Genomic DNA, 22,163 nt, shown 5'->3' on the forward strand with positions numbered 1-22,163 from the left:
ATGCTTTATGTATTCTCTATTACAATTAATGCATGTGCCATGTTTCCCCATTAGATTGGAAGGGAACAAGTCTAACACGATCTACTTATCTGCCCATGCCTAGCACACAGTGCGGTGTATGTAGATGATTAATAAATGGTCAACAGTAATCTTCAAAGGTGGTTCTTAGACCTGGCTACATGAACCATAGACTACAGAAGAAATGAAGATAGAGTATGCAGGGTAGGCGTTATTTCCTGATCTGTGTACATTTGCATACCCTCCAGCTGAAGGAAAGGTCCCTGAGGGCAGGGATTGTTTCATTTGTCCTTGCATCTCCAGTACTAACTAGTGCAAGCACAGTGTAGAAAATAGAAAACCGGGCTAGGAGTCAGAAAGACCTGGGTTCAAGACTAGCCTCTGACACGTATTGTGTATCCCAGGCAATTTTCTGAGATTATCAACTGCAGAGAAGGTAATGACCTGTAATTTTAGTGGGATTTTCTTCACAAGGAGTTCCTTTTACCAATGAAATCTAGATCTGGTATGCTATCTACCTCCTCCCCCACTCCAAACTTTACACTCCCTCCTGCCTTGGTTTACACTTAGTAGGTGCTAATGTTTGCTGAACAGGGCAGCTAAGTGATGCCATAGATAAAGAGTGCCAGGCCTGGCATCAGGAAGACTCATCTTCCAGAGTTCAAATCTGGCCTCAGATGCTCACTGTATAAACCTGGGCAAGTCCTTTAACCATTTGCCTCAGTTTCCTCATCTGTAAAATGAGCTGGAGAAGGAAATGGCAAACCACTCCATTATCTTTGCTGAGAAAACCCCAAATGGGGTCACAAATTACATTAGATGTACTATAAGAATGGGTGAGGATGCTTATCTCCTTCCTCCCCTTAGATGATAGTTGTGATCTTTAAGTCAGAGAGAGGCTATGACTTTTAGTGAATTCAAAGTGGTAAACAGGTGACAGGATTGCAAATTTTGGGTCAGTTGTAAATTTTTGTGAAACAGAAGCAGATGAAAAGTAGCCTTTGGTGCATCAGAAGAGAGATCTCCCAGCATCTAAGAGCCCTGTACTTTTGGAGGGGGGTATGAGTCATAGAGTTGGGATTTTATTTCCTGAAGAGGCTGACTTATTGGCTGAGTATAAGGAAGCACTCCCCAGGCCTGGACATATTTAGCTGCCTCAGGGTATTACACATGAGTAATTTTCTGGGACTGATCTAGAGACTGCAACAGCCTTGGAACCGAAGCTCTTGTACCAAAGATGAGAAATGATTCGTCAGGTAGCCAAAAAATATAATCTCTGTACTTCTTTATGTGCATGATTGACTAGTTTTGCCCTAGTACTAATCTTCTCCAGGTAAAGAGATTTGAGATAGGCAGATGTTAGCTGGAAAAACAAGCCTAAGTTAATCAGTGTTTATTTTTATCAGGGTGTACTAAATACTTCTTTCAAGAAGTGTTTTCATGCTTTACTAGCGATCTGTCAAGATACAGTTTTCAAAGGACACCTGACTTTATGATACTAATTCAGCAGGAGAATCTGCGAAGTAGGCTTTTTAAGAATTTTGGTAAAGGATTCAGATAACCTAGGAAGAATGCAAAGAGTAATTCATTCAAAATTCACTGGTATTTTTCCTCCTCTACTATTGGTAAGAGATTTGAAAAACCACTTCAGCATCAGAAATTAATGTGATTAATCATGTATACAAATATACACGTTACAGAAATACATTTAATAAAAACAAACATTTAAGTAATAGCTTACATGCAGCTCTTAGCATCTCAAAAACTCATTTGTACTATGGACACAGTTACTGTGGAATAAGTTTTGGGGGAATATTAAATATAGAGTAAAATAATTTTCAATTTAATTTCAATTACAAACTAATCTTTTAAAAAGAAAACATTTTCTAAAGAATACAACCCTGTAGAATCTTTGCAAACAAAGCATCAAATTCTCTCTGGAGTATTGTGGCAATGAAGTGATTGGTAGCCTAGCAACCTCTAAAAAAAACCAAGCTATCCAAAAGTGCCTGGGGAAAGGCTGTAGGGGCCTGTACAAGGGAATACACAGTATTAAGAAGGGAAGGAAGAGAAAGGAGGGTGTTTTTGTTTTAAACAAGAATTTGATGGGTGTGAAGAAGTTTCCCCAAGAGCTGGATATATCACCTATTAGTTTTTAACTAGAATCATCAATGTATAAAAAACTAGAAGATGCTAACCATAGCTTCTGTTGTGACTGATTTTCTTTTTAAAACTTAAATTATCACTTATAATAGTAATTATTACATTCTACGTCCTACTCACCCTACTTAGAAACTTTAAGTTAGTTATTGTCCAATTCAGTTTCTGCCTATTTAATCATGGGAAAAAGGAAAATAAAATTTAAGAATATTGTTTGAATGTTTTTTTACAGTAGAAAAAGGGTATGCGGGATGCTCAAACTATTTCAAATGCTACTGTGGATGCTGGCAAGTATATAAAATGCAACATTTTTATATGTGGATCCAGACCTATTACAGCATCAGCATTAGGAAACATTACTATAGATGGGGAAAAAAACCAACCCAGTAATATTTATAAGTTCTGGATGAAAGCTTTCAATAGAAGGGGGGGGAGGAATCAATAGAAATACTGCTAATGACATTAACTTTTTTTTTTGCACTATCATTAAATCCAAACAGATGTTATCATTAAAAAAAACTTCCAAAACAACAGTTTTTAATACCAGAAAGAATTTCAGCTGCCTAAACATTTTATTAGGATATAAATACCCAAAAGCTGTTTTTTAATAAGAATAATTTAGTTTGGTCTATTAAAGTCTTCAACTGGGCAAAAATATAGCTTAAGCCATTCATTTCAACAGAATGTTTTAATTCAATAGATCAATCTTCTTTAAGAAGTAACCATCAAGCAATAAAAAAAATTATAGCGCTTTTAAAATGTTCTCTACAAAAATAAAAACATTTCCAATGTGCTTGAATTGGTCTGTTATACAAAGAGCACAAAATTGCAAATAACAAAGTATATTAAGTGATTCAAAAGAATCCACACACAATATATAATATATTTTAATATTCACCCAAGGACAAAATGTGTTTTATGTTTTCTCCTGTATTTTCTTTAGAAGATACTCCATTTGTAAGTTCAGATTTGGTTGGCCCTTTTTAGTCCTTTTGCTCAGTACTTTATATGCTTCCATTTTCTTTTTTTTGTAGCGCTGCTGTGCTTCTTCTCTTTCTTGCTTTCTCCTCTCAAACTCCTGAAATTAACAAATGTCTTAATCATTAATAGCATGTACATGAAGAGTTCGGAATGTTTTAAGAACTACCATAAAAAGACTTTAACATTTCTCTCTGAGGATATGATTTATATTTTAGTTGTCTTTTAGAAATCAGATTTCATGATTGAAATACTGAGTAATAATACAGTAAAATGACGTGGTTTGTCCTTCGTTCTCGAAGAGGACCATGCTGTCAGATGACATGACTTGCAATTGACTTTGATTTGAGTGAGGGAGCGCTGTCTGTGCAAGGTCACCAGCCTCACTTTCTCCTCCAGCGCCATTTGGATCCAGTGGCCAGATAAGGCTCAGGATGCAGTGGGAGACCTTTTAAGCTAAGGTCTTTTCAAGTTCTCACTTTGCTAGCCCATTCACTGAATGGGCCTCTTTAAGAAGTTAATCAAAGGATGGCCCCTTTAATTTTAAAAAAAAAAATCAAACTGGGAGGGGAACACCCTCAGGGTTGCTGGCCAAAAGAGAAACAGTTACTATTTACATTCCCTTGGGGAGAGCAGGGTCCAAAAAATAACCATTAAGTGGTGCTGGGGCAGGGACCTCTCCTCTAATCCTTGAGATCTAGAGTGTTTAAGGCTTAGTCTTTAAAAAATCTAGCCAGTAAACCCCAACATTTTTCAAAAGTAATTGACCTCTATATTTGTGAATGAATTTAGATATTTTAGAAGATGAGATGCTTTATCTCAATTCCAGTGTATCTCATTTCTTCCAGGCCAGTGTTGTTTAGTGGAAAGAATACTGGATTTTATATCAAAAAGCTAAGGTTAAAAGTCTCAAGTGTCTCTTGGTACCAGTGTGACCTTGTACTCCGAGCCTCAGTTTCAGCATGTGCAAAACATGAGATAATGTATGCAAAATAATGTTTGTGATTTATCATTATTTCTTAGTTACTATGCTCTCTATATTACAATACTCAAAGAACAGACAAACAAGACTAACATTCTTTCTACTGGCAAGAACCTGAGAGCTCATTTAATTGTCCTATCCAGTACATAAAGTCCTCTATTTATTTATCAGAATTGGTCTAAATAGCCCTGAAGTGACCCTGGGGTCTTGAAGGCTGAGCCAAAGGAACACAAACTGTAGCAAATCACACTAAGCTGGAAAAGCTTTCAGTGACAGACTATAATATGTCCAGCCTAGCCTATCACTAAGTTGACTGAAATGTGATGAATTTTTTGGTTACAGAAACATTCAAAGATGACTTAAGAAGTTGCAAAGAGATTGCAACCTATGTGAGGCAGAGGGAATCTACCCACACTGAAACCCAGGAATAAGTTCTGTTACTTGAAGACTTATGAAAAGCGAGTAATAAAATTTGTCTTTTAAGTATTTCTTAATGTCAATTTTATTTATTCTGATTTCCTGAATCTTAAAGATAAGGCCCTCTCCCTAGGCTGTTGGCTGTACCAAGCCCATCCTAGGAGCCTGACTGCTAACTTTGCTTAGATGAGATGTGGCTCATCAATTCTCTTTTCCTTTGATTGAGCTGGAGGATAACCAGGCCTTCTTCCCTTCTACCTTTCCTCTATGCCCTTCAGGACTCTGATACTGTCACCTGACAGCCCGGGGGGACTTGCTATCCCCTAACTACCTCCTAATGATTTGGGGGCTTTTCATTCACTCAGTAGCTGGACTTTCTCTTATGCATTTTCTTCCCTGATCAGTGCATAAGCTCCTGGATAGCACTAGCTGTCTCATCTTCTCTACTAGTATCTCCAAGCTCAGCACTTAGTACATAATAAGTGCTTTAAAAAATGCCTTTAATTCATACTTGTTGATAAATACCCAATGTATCTACGAGGGTTACTTAATAACTTTCACAGTTAGACAAAGATAGCAAACTATAGCTTACATTTATGTGTGATGTCATCCTATTAAAAAGCAAAATTATTTTTAAAAATCACATTATGCTGAGATTTTAAAATAAATTTTAAAATAGAATGGATCATAATATTTTTCTAGCAGCCTTAACTCTAATACAATTATCTTCTTAGGAAAAAAAATCTTTTTCTATTTATCACTATTTCTACTTTCACAATTATGATAAATACACCATGGTTGTATATTATGCAAAATAAAGTCTTACAAGGGATAAGACTTACTTTGTCCTAGTTTGTAGATAAAACCACCAATGCAGACACACGGAGAACATTTTGTATCTGTGGACTGTTGTCTACAAACTCAAAAGAAACTTAATATGTTTGTAATCAATTTGGATCCTTCATTGAAACTTTCAACAATCCAGCTTTTATCACTGTGATGCTAATAGCTTTCACATTACCATTTTGAAACACTGAATTCCAAGTAAACACGCCAACATTTATTAACAGGAAAGCTTCTAGTTCCAGATGAGTGAAATGAAAAAGGAACACAAAATTCTTTTACAGTGGACACCAATTTAATTCATGCGGTACCCTATTTCAGAATGTGGTTAATATCCTATGGTTAGAAAAAAAGCACAATGTACCCAATTACATAAGTTGCAATAGCTCCACAGAGAAATACTGTTTCACCTCAGTCCATCATCAGCTTCATGGACTATTCAGAAAAGCAGTCACTTTATCAAATGCAAATTTTTAAATGTCCAAATTACTGTTCCTCATTGGCAGGATGACAAAAAGTTTAAAAGGCTCGTAAGTTACAAAGCGAAATAAAATTAAATTACGGAATGCTACCAATGAAGAGATGTTAAAGAACATTTCTTCCATCACCTCATTTTAGATGAAGAAAGTGAGGCTTAGAGGAGTTAAGCTGCAGAGCAAATTACCTTCGGTAACATCACTCACTGTCCAATTGAGAACTGCCCTGACAGAGGTTCGAATCCTTTTTGAGGTGGCACGATACCAGCAACTGTGCAGTGTCCAAGACAAGAACAAGTGGTACTAATAAAATCCTGCTTCTACGCTTTTAACTTTTAATAGTCTAACACTATTTTAGTTTATGCCCCCTCTTGCTAAGTTAGAAATAAACTCTTCTGTAAAAGCCACAACTAAAATAAACAAGGATTTTAAACACCCTTACATCCCTCATCTCATAACACTGCCTCAACGTACAGCAAAAACAACTACATGAAAGACTGTATTTTTCTTCTTCTTTTTTTTGGCTAGGCAATGGGGTTAAGTGACTTGCCCAGGGTCACACAGCTAGTAAGTGTTATGTTTCTGAGGCCGGATTTTTGAACTCAGGTCCTCCTGACTCCAGGGCCAGAGCTCTATTCACTGTGCTACCTAGCTGCCCCAAGACTGTATTTTTCTTAATGGTCAAATTGGTTTCTCATTAGTCCTAAGAGTTAATCCTAGAGTTCTCTAAATTAACGGATCAGATTTAGAGCTCAAAGCAACTAACAGGTTATGAGATTTTTATTCCTTTAATGTGTTAAAATGCGAATAGCTGTAATGCATTGTAAACAGTTATAGAGATAAAAATAACACCTTGAATGAAAGGCCAAGTTCATAAGTTAACTCTGTGAAAATATTGAGTTACACATTATGAAACAGGATTTTAAGAGAAAGAAAGAACTTGTTTTATTAAAAAAGTAAGTTTTACCTGTTTCTTAGCAGCACGCTTAGCTTGTACCCGTTCATATTCTTCTTTTGCCTTTTGGTTTGATGTTTTTTTCTTACTTCTTTTTGCAGAGATAACAGGGCTGTAAAAAACAATGTAAAAAAAAAGTTATGAAGGTCAAAAAAAATCAGGGACAGTTCTAGAAGCCTGACATCAGAAGAAAACACTACACAATATGTAGTAAACGTGTCAAGGTGTACATGAAGACATGTTACAGGCTAAAAACTATAAGTAAGTTCAAGAAGGGTTTGCGTATCACGGACCATAGATGCAAGAAGTGTTACTAAGGATGCCTTTCTAAGAATGATATAGAGAACCCAAAGAACTTGCCTTTTCATTGCTGTGGAGTATCCTCCCGTGATCTCTTTTACAAATGGGCTCCGTGGCCTAGCAGCCCCTTCCCCTGAGCCAGGTCACCCTGATTGTCTGCTGCAGCCCACTGCCTGACAGGGGCTGCTCAGGAACCACCACTAAAGTTTACATCATCACAAGAAGAACAAGCCGACATGCCAGCAATCCTGTCTAGCAATTCCCTACTACCGAAGATGTCTGGGTTCCACTCCTGGCAATAGCTCCTGTGGAACTGCTGAGTACTCTGGGGAAGTGATCTCCCACCATTCTGGTATTCCCAAATCAGACCCAGGCCATTCGTGGGCAAGCTTCTTCTTTGGGAAGTCGAGTCATCCAATACAACTGTACTGGAATCCCCAGAGCACTCAGGAACTTTCCAGGCTCCTCAAGGCACCCGTGACCTGGCTCAGGAGGCCATGAGGAAGTGGCATGTCAGTGAGCCCAGCAAGACCAGCACTGGGCCTTCTCCATGAGCAGCAGCACCCTCCTTGCTTCTGAAGTGTGCTAGGCATCAGTGCCCATTTCCCCCTTCCCTTCCCTCCTCCCTCCCCTTCCATCTATTCCCTTAGAATACACAGGCTGCTTAAGTGCAGAAGTAGTTGTTGTGTGTGTTTTCTGTTTTAAAGGAAACCAAAAGCAAAACGCCCAAAAACGAGTAAAAGAAACCACACTGTTATTGTTTGGTTTTTTATTATCTGAATCACCTATGTGCTTTCCAGCAGCCTCAGTAACTTGTTTGTACTCAACAGAAACTCATAAACTTTGAGCAGCCTTAAAAAAAAATATATATATATATATCTATAATGCAGGACAACACTGGTGCCAGTGGCAGAAGGACCAATCACATGTACTTTGCAGAACTTAGGACATTAAAAACTCCAGTCATTTTAACCCTTCCATTTTATCAGACTTCCATGACTACACCAACTCTTATTCCTTTCTTGAATTCCTCTACTACTTGTAATTGTATCAAACCACTTAGCTCTTGCTTAGTACTCTGTAAATTACATATGCAGGCTAGCTTGTCTCCTTAACTGGATTACGAGTTCCTAGAGGTCAGGATGATGTCAGTTACTAGTGCCTAGTGACTTTCTGGGCACAAAGTAGGTAATAACTGATAATGATAGTTTCAAAACCCACTCCTCCCCAATACTGTTTTTTTTAACCCATTAACCACCTGTTCACTCTAGTTCTTTGTTTCCTTAAGTAAAGGTAAAAATCAGGCCAGCCCTTTCTCCAAATGATCATGAGTTCCGAACTGCTGACTTCTATTTTAACCACAGAGCAAATCTTGGTGTTCAAGGCCCTCTTAGATCTGGTTCCAATTTATCTTTTCCATCTGGTAATATTCCTTCATCTCAGAGGCCATCTAGTCCAACCAGTAACCAAAAGAATTTCCCCCACATTCCCAACAAGGGGCCATTCAGTCTTTGCTTGAAGATATCCAAGAAAGGATAATCCACCCCTTTCTAAAGCAGTTCATTCTATTTCTGAATAGCTCAAGAAGTTTTTCTTCACAAAAAGCTCACATCCTCCTCTTTGCACCTTCTACACACTACTTCTCTATCTGCCTTCTAAGGCTGAACAGAACAAGTCTAATTCAGTTTCCACAACCTAGCTCTTCAACTACTAGAAGATAACTCTTATTTCTATGTTGAGTCTTCTCTTCCCCAGAACAAACATAACTCCTTCATCTGATTCTTGGCATGAGCCTGACACCCTCCTCTTTCAATGGTTATCCTCCTCTTTACACTACAGCGTATTAATCTTCTCTAAAATGTGTTGTTCAGAATTAAACACCGTTCTCCACATGTGGTATCACCAAGGAAGAGAACAACAGGGCTATCACACCATTTTGGGAAGCTACTCCTATTTTAATGAAGCCCTGAATCACACTGCTTTCTCTGGTGGCCATATCACACGACTGACCTATTTTGGTTTTGCAGTCTACCAACTAGTCACTTAGGTCTACACTCTAGCCAAACACATGGCTGTTCCCTTCATCTGAAATGCTTTTCCTTTCTCCCCTCATCACCATTTATCCTACTTGCTGAAATTCTGAGCAACCTTCAAGGTCCAATTTGAATGCTACCACCTGAATGATATTATTACTTACTTAGCTAACTAGAAAATGACTTCTCCCATTTCTAAAATCAAGTAACAATTTTACCTCTTTTAAGGTTCTCATCATATTATACTTTATAGCCAAATCTACCTGCAGTACCTTTTAAAGAATGTTTTTCTCACTTATTTCACATTTCTCTATGCCTTAGCACTTTTCACCAGGTAGCAGTTTTATGGTTAGGGAAGAGCTATGGGCTGTGTCAATTTTTTTAAAATGTTAGTAATTACAGGTAGATGAGAAAAACGAAAAATCTCAAAAATGAGGTTGTGCAATTCTTTGCACTATTCTTTTCATTTAAAACATGAAATTTAGTGTCATGGAATTTTAATCTGTAAGGAACCGTACAGATTTAGCCTTATTTTATTTATTATTTTACAGATGAAGAATCTGAGCCTCAGAATAGTTAGTAAGACTTTCCCAGGTCATCAGAGCATATCATTGGTGATTAAGACCTGAATCTAAGTATTTTTCTTTCCAGTCCAATGCTCTTTCCTTTAAGCCATGTTATCTTCTAATTAATTCAAATATGCTACAACTACATTTTCATTTGATTTTAAAAACCCAGTGAGAAAAATGTAATTCCTTCATAAATTTTCACAATATCTCTCCATCAAAATAGCCAACAAAGCATGGGTTTAATTTCCTGTATTTAAATGAGAGAAAAAACATACTTCACTGTTGTGCTACATTCTTCTTCTGGCAAAGGTTGTTTTTCTTTTTTATGCTGTCTCCTGAGCATTTCTTCTTCAGCTAAATACAGATGTTTTAAATGCTCTGGATATCTTTCTGTAAACTGAGACTCTTGTGAAATCTGTGCCTTTTTTTCTTTCCTCAGCAATTTCTTGTACTCTTGCTGAATCTTTTGTTTCCTCTGAAATGCAAATCCTTGTCCTACATTGAAGAAAATAAGAGCAACAAGTTAATGTAAACAAAGGGGAAAAAAAGAGATGTTGGTCAACTATGAATCTACTATTTAAATCACATTAAAAATGATCAATTAAACATAAGTTTCATAACTAGTAATCATCACAAAGTACAAATATTATATATAGTTTCAACTTTAGAAAAGCACAATAAGAAACAACAGCAAGGATGTCATGCTCTTTAAGCAGCTGGCTACTTGTTTTCTTATTTGTTATAGAAAGGAGAAATTAGGCCAGCATCACTGTGTATTTATAGTGAAATTAAGGAAGAAAGGAAATGAGACAATGCTTAACATTTACATTATTTTACTGTATTAGAGAATCTTTTTTGCATCCAGAGACCTTAACTGAGTCCTTGGATATTAAGATGACAGGATTTGGAGCTAAGAGAATTTACAGACCAGCCAGAACAACTCCCTCATTTTAAAAAAGAAACCGTGGCCCTGAGAGACTGACTTTCCCAAGCTCACCCAGGAGCTAGGATTTTGGTGGTTCTGTCTACTAGCCATGCTACCTCCATCACAAGTGTTTAAAACTGAAAGGAAAAAAAAAATCACCCTATTGAATCTCTTCAAAAGTTTTATCAAATATTTGAAAATGGCTTCAAATTTGATGCATGACCTTATCAAGAGCAGATGACATTCCCAAAGATAATCGTGTACGATAAAAAGAGCCCATATTTGTACAGTTTTTTAAAATTCATGAAGTGTTTTCTTTCCAATAATTCTAGGAAGCAGTTTCTACAGATAGTTCTTTCCCCATTCTATAGCTGGGGCACAGCAGCAAGCAGTATTTGCGGTATTCGCCACTTCTAAAAGCTTGATCCCACAGCAAAGCTGTTTTTGTTTGTCAGCATCAACCTCTACTTCCACGAAACCTGGCTCAGAACCTGGTGAAGCAAATTTCAGCAGGCAAACACCAGTGGAAAAACATTATTTCATTTCAGTGGGCTTAGGACCCCCAGGATGCATACAGATTTATGCTCAAAGCTGCTGCCCTTGCCTCCTCTTTTCTCAGCTGGACTTCCATAGCGTAACAGGTGCTATTATTATCCCCATTTTACAACTGAGGGAACTAAGGAAGGCAGAGGTTGAGTGACCTGGAGTCACATGGCTCCTAAACACCCAAGGCAGAATTTGAACTCAGATCTTCCTGAATCCAAGCCCAATGCTTTACCACTTGCACTGCCTAGCTGCCCCTGTAGAATCTAAAGGGTAGATTTCACAGCCTGGTTCCCCCCAGGGCAATGTACTCCTTTGGCTTTCCCAGACTGACTTCGGTGGAGCTGGGTAGAGAAGAGTATATAGCACTTTTAGATAACATTAAGGCCCTTGGTATTATATAGTTTGGGGGGGGGGAGCTTATCCTCATGCTTCCTGTATACCAAAGATGTCAAACTCAAATAAAATGGGCCACTAAACCACACGTAAGGATCCCTACAGGCCACATACTGACATAGAAAACCAAATATTAACATTTTCTATGCTCCACTATATTTTTACTTTTGTCAAATATTTTATAATAATAATAATAATAATCTTAATAATACTAGCTAACATTTATATAGCACCTACTATGTGCCAGGCACTGTGCTAAGGACTTTACAGTTATTATCTCATTTGATCCTCACAACAACCCTTGGAAGCAACTGCTATTATTATCCTCACTTTATGGATGAGGAAACTCGGGCAAACAGAGGTTAAGTGACTTGCCCTTCCTCACACGGCTCATAAGCACTGGAGGCTGAATTTGGACTCAGGTCTTCCCAAGCCCAATTAACACTTTAATGGGGTTTCTTTCAGGAGTGCTGTGACCCACCTGTTAGAAATGCAGAACACAAGGACGTTAATAACTTGTTCAGGGTCACAAAGCCAGAAGGTGTCAAGAGCTAGGTGGATAGTGAACTCAGGTCTTCCTGACTCTAAGCCTGGCTTTCAATCCTCTCATTTTGTGAGTCCCCTTCAGATTCATCCTATACCTGTGATGTTGGGGTTATAGATACGAGGAGAGTTTATAAGAGAAGATTAGAAACAATTATCTAGCCCTACTAAGTGCCAGCACCATACGAACCCCTTTACAAATATTTCCTCATTGGGACAGGAAGATGACGGGCACTTTTAAAGCACCTACTATGTACAAGACACTGTACGAATCCCTTTACAAATATTACCTCATTGGGACAGAAAGGAAAAGAGGAACATTTTTAAAGCACCTACTATGTACAAGACACTGTACTAACCCCATTACAAATATTACCTCATTGGGACAGGCAAGAAAAGAGGAGCATTTTTAAAGCACCTACTATGTACAAGACACTGTACTAACCCCTTTACAAATATTACCTCATTGGGACAGGCAAGAAAAGAGGAGCATTTTTAAAGCACCTACTATGTACAAGACACTGTACTAATCCCTTTACAAATATTACCTCACTGGGACAGGAAAGAAAAGAGGAGCATTTTTTAAAGCACCTACTATGTACAAGACACTGTACTAATCCCTTTACAAATATTACCTCACTGGGACCGGAAAGAAAAGAGGAGCATTTTTTAAAGCACCTACTATGTACACGGCACCGTGCTAAGCCATTTACAAATATCTCCTAGAGATATGGCCTGCCGTTTCACTGCTACAGGGAACTCCCCAAAGAGGAAACTCCTTCCACTAAAGCAGTTCTGAGCCTTCTCTGCATCTTCTCCTCTTACTGGGAGATGCCTGAGGACACAGAGAGGTTAAGTAAAGGATCAGTAAGCAAAGAAGCATTTATTAAGCGCCTACTATGTCCCCAGAGGGGCAGCTAGGTGGCGCCATAGTGCCAGGCGTAGGGCCTGGAGTCAGGAGGGCCTGAGTTCAAATCCAGCGTCAGACACTTAGTAGTTGCGTGACCCTTGGCGAGTCGCTTCACCCTGTCTGCCTCAGTTTCCTCATCTGTAAAATGAGCTGGAGAAGAAAATGGCAAATCACTCCAGCATCTCTGCCAAGAAAACCCCAAATGGGGCCACGGAGAGTTGGTGACGACTGAAATGACTGAACAACGTGCACCAGGCCCTGCGCCAAGCGCTGGGGCCCGCACGCAGCAGGGGGTCAGAGGCCTTGGAAATGATCCTGTCGTTACACGGCCAGGGTCCGGCCCCTCAAAGGCCGCCTATGCTACTCACCCTCGCGGACGCTGCCGGAGAACACATTCCGCGAGTTCGCCCGCCATGTCCGCTGCTGTTGCTGCCGCTTCTTCTTGAATCCGAGGCGGCCTGCCGGCCCGCCCTGCGCCTGGGCCACTCCGGCCCGCAGTACCTCAGCGCGCTTCGCCGGGGCCATGTTCCTGCTCCTCCGGGCCCAGCAGGCGTCGCGGAGCCAAGTGCGTCATCAGGAAGAGGCGATCGATCGGGAGCCCCGTCGGAGGCTCGGCGCGCCACTCGTTAGGCCTGTGCTTCGCCCCCGCCGAGCTGAGCCCCGCGGCCGCCCGTGCGCCACCTGCAGGCCCGGGAGGAAGAGTGTCATGGCGGCCGCCAATGCGCTCCCGGAGTCCGAAGACCTGGACGTGCTCCGCGGCAAGCTGCGGGAGCTGCTGCGGTTTCTCCGCAAAGCCATCCCATCGCCAACGCCCACACGGTGGAGTTTTACACCGGGTCCTTGTGGGAGCGCTTCGTGGACGGGTCCCCCGACGAGGTAATGGAAGCTCTGAGATCGCACGGACTGCGTGCAGAAGCTGCGCCTGCGCGCTGGGAGGAGCGCCCCCTGGAGGGAGCTGGGGAAAATTCAGGTGAGCCGCGCTGCCTGGTGGAGGGGAAGTGTGAAGTAATGGAAAAACATGCTAGCTCGACTTTAGGTTGGGGGTTCGAATCCCAGTTCCCCAGTGGTTTAAGAAATTAATCTCCTAGCATGCAACTCAATTAAAAAAAGAACTGATTAATGCTCACTAGGTGGCAGGCATTGGTAACAATGGAAAGAACATGGGCTCAGGAATCGGATAACCTAGGTTTCGATCTTTTGATCCCATATCAGACAGTGGGTGTGTAACTTTGGGTAAGTCATTTAAATCTCTCCGGGCCTCGATTTCTTCATCTGTGAAATGAGGGGCTTAGACTAGATTGTTTTGAAGATGCTACTAGCTCTAGATGTATGCTCAGTCTAAACAAAGAAAATAATGAAAAACAGCCCCCTATCCTCAGCGGTCAGTCAAGATTTATTAAGTGCCTACTATGTGCCAGGCAGTACTAAAAGCTAGGACACAAAGGGAGGCAAAAGACAGACCCTGTGCTCAAGGAGCTTACGATCTAATGGGGGAGATGACATACAAACAAATCATATGCAAAGCAAGCCATCTACAGGATAAATAGGAGATAATTAACAGAGGGAAGGCACTGGAATTAAGAGGGGTTGGGGAAGACTTCCTGTAGAAGGTGGGATTTTAGTTGGGACTTAAGGGAACTTGCATTCTATTGAGAGAAAACATTTTACTGTGGTAGCATAATAGATTTCAAAGCTGGAAGAAATCTTTGAAAATCAACTAGCCCAATTCTTTCATTTTACAGATGGGGAAACCGAGATCTATGGAAGTTAAATCATTTATCTGATGTCACACTCTCGGTAAGAATTGAGCTTGGGTTTAAACCCAGATCCTCTGACATCAGATCTAGCAACCTTTCCATTACGTCACATTTCATGGAAAGATCTTTAGGAATCATCTAGTTCCCATGGTTTCCAGCCTCAGAATAGTTAACTAGGAATTCCTTTATTTTTTCATTTAAATTCAGATATTTTGGGGGAAGGGCAGGTATGGTACAGAGGGATTTCACAGGAAGTATAAGCCTTCCTGACTCTCTTCTCCCACTTTTCTCTGACCCATTCCCTTGTCTTATGACCTTATACCCAACCCCTACTGGTCTGCAGTGCAGTGGATGCTTTCAGAGCATATAATACCCTGGAAGTAGACTTCATTTTCCAGGTCAGTGCTCTTGTTAAAAGCCTCCACTACCCTACCCTAGTCATTGTTCTACTCCAGATTTTTCACTATCAGGAGCTTTTTTTATGTCAACACATTTCACGGACCTCGTGATAGAAATTACTATTCAATCCGTTGATTGAAAAATGTATAATGACAGAAACTTAGGAATCAAGTGACATTTAAAATAAATTTATAGTTCATTAATCAATAGCAACTATGTATATTTGATATATATGTGTATATGTAGATACACATATATATCACACGCATATATGATAAGCTTACTTGATTGGTAACTACAGAACAAAAAACCAGTACTTAGTACATAATATGCCATTAAGATTCATTATAATTAATACATTGGCCCCAGTCTGAGAACTACTTGTCTGGCTCAGCAACCTCCCTCCCCCCCACATTGTTTTCAGGCTATCTTCTCAATCCATGGCAATAAGCAGGGTTAGTTGAGTCGTATATACAATTTAAATATTAATTATCTCAAGGAAAGAGCAGAGAGTTACAGGTTTAGAGCTGGAAGGTACTTTAGAGTTTATATAATCTGTTTTACTAATAAAAAACTGAGGCCCAGAGATGTTGTTTTCTGCCCGAAATCAAACAGGTACTAATTAGCTAAGTTGGTGTTTGTACCTAAAACCTCTATTTATTTATTTATGCATGACTCTGTTAGCTGTGTGGGGGAGGTTCACAGATGGGATTGTGGAGTTAGGTGGAGAAGACATGTTGCCCTGCCGCTTTGCCTCTGAGCCAGCGCTGGCCTAATCTTATATATCTTTATTATAACATTTGTTGAGTATCCACTGTGTTTGGAGCACCAACAGGGAAAACTTTGAATAAATTATGGATAACGTGGTTGCTTTGCTCAAGGGACATAGTTATGAGATGACCAACACAGAAAAACCTCAATGTAAATGATAGAATAGTGATCTCCAGAAGTACAGAAATCAGGCTTCTACAGTTGGTAGTGTTTCTAAGACCTTAGACATACTGAAACAACTGACTATGATTCTGGATCCACAGCTGGAAGGGACCTTCAGGAGCATCTGGTCCAGGGTCCTTAGCCTCTTTTTGTGTCTTGGGCCCCTTGGGCAGCCTGATGAAGCCTAAGGGCTCTCATCACAATTGTGTTTTTAAATGCACAAAATAAAATGCACAGGATTGTAAAAGAAACCAGTTATATTGAAATGTAGTGATAAACATTTTTTTCAAATCCACAAATTCCAAGTTAAGAACTCCTGATCTAGAGTAATCTACTCACATTATGAATGAGGAAACTGAGGCCCAGAGAAGTTAGGTGACTTATCTAAGGTCATACATACAGGTGACATATCAGAGGCAAGATTGAAATTTATGTCTTCTGACTTTAGTGCCATTGTTCTTATGGAATGTGTTCTGTTCTCTACATTTTCTGGTTCAACAAAATGTTCCTTGAAAGAATGGTGGTGGGGGCAATTCCAAGGGAAAACAAAGAATAAAAAGATGTTAAGGAAGGTAGGGCAGCTGGTTGGCACAATAGATAGGGTACCAGGCCTGAAGTCAGGAAGGCTTATCTTCCTGGGTTCAAATCTGACCTCAAACTCTTCCTAGCTGTGTGAACCTGGTTAGGTCACTTACCCCTGTTTGTCTCAATTTCTTCATCTCTAAAATGAGCTAGAGAAGGAAATGCCAAAAGCATCTCAGTATCTTTCCCAAGAAAACCCCAAATGGAGTCACAAAGAGTCCGACACAGCTGAAAAAGAACTGAACAACAATAGCAAAAAAGAATCTAGAAATTCCAACCTGTGTCTGGAGTGTTAAAGGTAGAAACATGGGAAAGGAAGAAGTACCACTGAATAATCTGGAAGGAGATAATAGATAGACAGGAGACTCTTCTCAGGGGATAAAGCTAGACATTCCAAGGAGTATTCCAAGGAGTGTTCCAAGGAATGATGATGTGTTTCTAAAGGTTCCATCAGGAGAGAAGGCATACATCATTTGCCAGAAGAAGAGCTCGATGGAATAAGCTCATGTCTCTTTACTGAATAAAACGTGGCCACATATGAAAATGACATCAGGAATAGAGCAGTCGTCTGTCTTCCTCGGGCTTGTGGCTATGGTGTGATTGAGAATCTCCTGGGTCAAGAGAAACCTGATAACCACTGTCCCGCTCTGTGGTTAATATGGCGCCAGTGAATCCTGCCGAAAGGAGCCCAGAATGCGTCGTAGGAGCTCTGAAGCTCTGGGCAAGAAACTGAAGATGTTAAAGAAACGAGTGGTATTATCATCACTGCTAGGGTTTTGTTTTTCTTTTTTAAAAAATTATGAACTTGACAAATATCAAGAAACAGGGACATTTCCGTATACAAAAAAGAGAGGGGAAAAAAAAGAGATGGTATTTGAAACTGTGACTCTAACAAGTACAACATTCTGATTGAAGTGTTTATTAAACTTAACATAGTAGCCCCAACATTGCCCTGCTTGTGTATGTTCTCTTCTGAACTTCCTTCTGCTTTCTTCTGTGTATTTTTAAAATATTTCACTGAAGTTTTCTTTTTTCTTTTTCTTTTTTTAATCACTGTCATTCTCCCTTTCCCCCAAAATAGCCCTCTCTTGTAAGTATAGTTAAGGAAAACAAATTCATGCATTAGTCATGCCTGAAAATATGTATTTCATTCTGCACCTCTAGTCCGTCTCCTTGCTGGCTACAAGGAGAAAGCATGCATTATTTTCAGTTTTCTGGAGTTATGTTTAGCCATTGCACTGATCAAAATTATTTTCCTTCACAATATTATTAGATTTATGAATTGTTCTCCTTAATCTGCTCACTTCATTCTTCATCAGTTAGTATAAATCTTCCCTGGTTTCTTTGAAGTCATCTCTTTTGTTTTGTCTCACAACATTGTAATAGCCAATTATATGTGTACTTTGTTCAGCTTGTTCCCTAATTAATGGGCATCTATTTACTTTTAGTTCTTTGCTAAAAACAACCCTCCCCCAAAAAGCTGTTATTAATATTTTTGGACGCATGGGTGTCTTCTATTTTTAATTTCTTTGTGGCATATGCTTAGGAGTGGTATTACTGGATTAAAAGGCATTTACAGACCTTCTTGGGTCTAATTAATGTGTTAATGAAAAGGCCTTTATTATCAGCTTACTGAGTGCCAAACGGTATGCTAGGCACTGAAGATACAGATACAAAAGCAAGATAGTCCTGCTTTCGGTGAGCTTGTAGTCTAATTGGAAAAGACAAGAAATAAGACAGTTTACTTTCAGGATGAATGAAAAATCCTGGAAATTGTAAGGATCCAGCATTGAGGCAGATGAAAAGGCTCAGAATCTATGTACATTTGGTAAATAAGATGACGGTGGCTAGGGGTCTGGAAGGCATTACAGCAAAGTGAGGTAAGGCCTTAAGTACCTAAGGAGGCAATGGCAGGGCAGATGATAAGACTTTAAGGTTCTCCATCTTACCAAAAGGATTGTAATTGGTGGCTCCTCTGATCAAATCAAAGAGATTTTATATAAAAAAAATTAATGTAGCTAGTATAAGAAAGACAGCTATTGATGGGGGGGCAGAAACAATCTTTGCATCATGAACCCCAAGTGAAGTTCTGATAGCCAAGTTACAGAAGGATATGTAAATATATAAAGAAATATATAAGACCAAGAGCCATTCCCCAGTGGTAAAAGGATAAGAATAAATATTTCTCAAATTAAAAATTGCCAACTATTTATAGTCATATAAAAGATTTCTCTAAATCATCAGTAACAAGAGAAATACAAGTGGGAACAACTTCCAACTCTGTGTTTCCCTTGACAGCCAGCTCGTTAGCAAAGGTGATACAGGAAGACAGGTACATTAATATGCCTGATGGAGCTGTGAATTTGCCCAACCAATTTAGAAAACAATTTGGAATTATGCCAGAAAAAAAAACCAAACTACAACCTTACCCTTTGACCCAGCTATGTCTCTGCTAGGACCATAACCCAAGGAGATTAAAGCCAGAAAGGAAAGTTCAATATATACAAAAATATTTATAGCACCTCTGTTTTGGTAGCATAAAACTTGAGACAAAGCGAACAGCTTGGGCAGTTGGTTGGGGAATGGCTAACCATATTGTGATATGTGAATATCAGCTGTCAAAAATGATGATTATGAAGAATTAAGAGAACCATGACAAAACCTAAACATCTGTAGAGTGAGGTAAGCAGAACCAGGAAGACAGACATTGCACGTGACTGTAGTAAAAGGACACCGGACTGTATATAATGGCATTGTCCAGGCTTTGTCCCGGAGAACAGCTGAGAAAATGCATCCCACTATTTTTACAGGAGAGTTGGGGGACAGTGGGTGTGTGTAATATTGTATGTGCCATCAGATATAGTGTATTATCTCTCTATTAAGTGAAATAGTATTTATAAAGCATTTAGTCCAGTACCTGAACATAGTAGGTGCTACATAAATGCTTATTCTCTTTTCTTCCCCCTTCTCTATGTCTTGTTTGTTTTACTGGCTTTTTTTGTTGGTTGTTTTTCACTATGCACGAGTGTGTGCGGGAAGGGGATGTGTATTTGGAAATAAATATATAAAAATAAAAGCCATTAAAAAAAAAAGACCTGGGGGTTTTAGTAAACAGGAGATTCGACATGATCCAACAGTCTGACTTGACAAATGAAAAAGCTAATGCAATTTTAGGCTGCTTTAATGGGTTTCCATTAGGTTCAACAACGGTCCCTTCACAGTGCTCTCCTCTGGTGCACATCAGGAGTCTGGTGTTTAATTTTGGTATTAGATTTTTAGGAAGGACATTGAGTAGACTGCCCCCAGTGGAGGGCGATCAGACTAGGGAGGGCACTGGAGAACTTGCCATACCGGGATTTGTTGAAGGAACTGAGAATATTTAGCCTGAAGAAGAGAAGACTTGGCAGGAGGGCATGATTACACTGTTCAAATATTTTAAGGTTTATCTTGTACTGTAGAAATTTGTCTCGATCTGCTTGGCCCTGGTGTATAAAACCAGGAGCTCTATGTGCAAGTTTCAGGGACAGATATCGGTCCACAACACTGAAAAATGTTTTTTGGAGGGGGCTCTCCTGGAGTCAGGTATTCCACTTTGGAATGGGATGGCTTCCCATCCCAAGAGAGTTTCAAACAAAGGCTCAGATGACCATTTGTTGGGGGTCCTCTTACCGGTTGGAGTTGCACTTGATGACTTCTGAGGTTGCTTCCAATTCTCTGATAGGTCAATAAAGGGATACCTCCAGCCACATACCTTACCCTGCCCCCCGCTTTTATCACAGTCACAAAGATAGAAAATACTGCCCTGAATTTACTTGGTGTTCAGTGTCAGTGTTCAATGTAAACATTGTCAGTAAACTCCTTGTATAGCTGCCCTGAATTCTTCATGCTGCAGCTCGGGTCTGTTTTCTTTTTGTCTTCTTAGGAGATGGAAAACAGCTGGTTATCATTCTTTACGTAATAGCTTTTCATAAACTTTAAGCCTGTTAACACCCCCCCCCCAGACTTCTCCAGGATAAATAATTTCTATTCCTTTAGCCTTTCCTCAGAAGTCCTATTTTCTAACCCATTAATAATTTTAGTGGTTCTTTGAAACTCCTTCAAATTTCCTATATTCCTTCAAGTTCTCAAGCCCAGAACTGGTCACAACACTTTATTCTAGTAAAAGTTCCACCAGTCTAAATGGAGTAGAAGAATTATTGGTTTTTTGATGCATGATAGAAATCAATCCATCATTCAATCAACAATCAGCAAACATTTATTAAGCATTCACTATATGCCAGGCATTGTGCTAAGTACAAAGGCACAAATAGGTCTTTGCCTTTGAAGAACTTAGATTTTAATGGGGTGGGGGTGGGAGGGGCAACATGCAAATAAATACATTGTTTAAGGATGGATTATATTGAATGGGGATTATGTGGTAGTTGCCAAATCCAATTGAAATTCTTCTGTTTGAAGGAGGATGCACCCACACCTTCTTGCATTCTATGACTCATTCATCTAGTGTAAGTAGGTTCCAGTCTTCTATTAGGGAGCATTCGCCTTCAGTTTTTAGTAAGAGTACTGTATTTTATTGCTTTCCCAACCCATGAAGTCCCTAGTTGCCTTGAAGATGGATGTTAGAGAAGTTAGACAAGATTTCTATCTTTTAAAAATAAACGTAGGCCAGTTATTATATACTGGGACCTAGTTATGGCATCATTCACTGTAGAGCAGAATTTATTATTGGGGTGTATTCTTGGACCCTGTTCAACGATGTCTAGTTATTAAAATGCCAAAAAGATCTCATTAGGAGATGGTTGCTACTAGGTTATAGACATGAGGACATCATTATAGAAAAGCACTAATGAGAATGATCTAAGGGTAAGCCGTAGGAAAGTTTTTTTTTTTCATAAATAGCTGAGAAAAGCATTTTGATCTTATAGACAAATGGCACAGCATTGGTTGGGTGGAAGACTGCCTGAGGAGTCTTATTAAGGGAGGTCCAGAAACTACAATTGCCTCTCGCTGAAACTCTCAGTGGGGCAGCTAGATGGCTCAGTGGATAGAACACTGGGCCTGGAGTAAGGAAAACCTGGGTTCAAATTTGGCCCCAGACACTTACTAGCTGTGTGACCTTGGACAAGTCACTTAACCTTTGCCTAGTTGTTGCTTGTCCTTCATTCTCAAAGAGGTCCATGCCATCAGGAAGATGATGCTATGACTTGCAAGTGAATTGCATTTAGGTGAGGGAGGACTGTGCAAAGTCACCAGTCTCACTTTCTCCTCTGGAGCCATCTGGGTCCAGTGGGCAAGATATGGATCAGGATGACCAGAGATGACCCCCTCTGTTTGCCTTAATCCACTGGAGAAGGAAATGTAAACCAGGGTCTTTGCCAAGGAAAGCCCAGGGACAGTATTGGCGTGCTATGGTCCATGGGGTCACAAAAAGTCAGACATTACCGAAC

General features: G+C 39.7%; 2 protein-coding genes across 2 annotated transcripts in view; one reads left to right on the forward strand and one right to left on the reverse strand.

Moving 5' to 3' along the window:
• Nucleotides 1-1,706: 1,706 nt before the first annotated feature.
• Nucleotides 1,707-13,745, reverse strand: CCDC59 (coiled-coil domain containing 59). Its single transcript, XM_020993464.2, has 4 exons — nucleotides 13,417-13,745; nucleotides 10,007-10,226; nucleotides 6,842-6,941; nucleotides 1,707-3,256 (listed from the first exon to the last, which is right to left on the reverse strand). The coding sequence occupies exons 1-4, from the start codon at nucleotides 13,571-13,573 to the stop codon at nucleotides 3,095-3,097; spliced, it is 639 nt and encodes a 212-aa protein (XP_020849123.1). The 5' UTR covers nucleotides 13,574-13,745; the 3' UTR covers nucleotides 1,707-3,094.
• Nucleotides 13,746-13,754: 9 nt separating this feature from the next.
• Nucleotides 13,755-22,163, forward strand: part of METTL25 (methyltransferase like 25) — a 155,481-nt gene continuing 147,072 nt past the window's right edge. Inside the window, 2 exon segments of the mRNA XM_020993463.2 lie at nucleotides 13,755-13,845; nucleotides 13,848-14,018. Coding sequence (XP_020849122.2) covers nucleotides 13,755-13,845; nucleotides 13,848-14,018 — 262 coding nt within the window.

This window comes from Phascolarctos cinereus, unplaced genomic scaffold, assembly GCF_003287225.1.
Source record: "Phascolarctos cinereus isolate Bilbo 61053 unplaced genomic scaffold, phaCin_HiC Scaffold_1;HRSCAF=81, whole genome shotgun sequence".
Lineage (NCBI taxonomy): Eukaryota > Metazoa > Chordata > Mammalia > Diprotodontia > Phascolarctidae > Phascolarctos > Phascolarctos cinereus.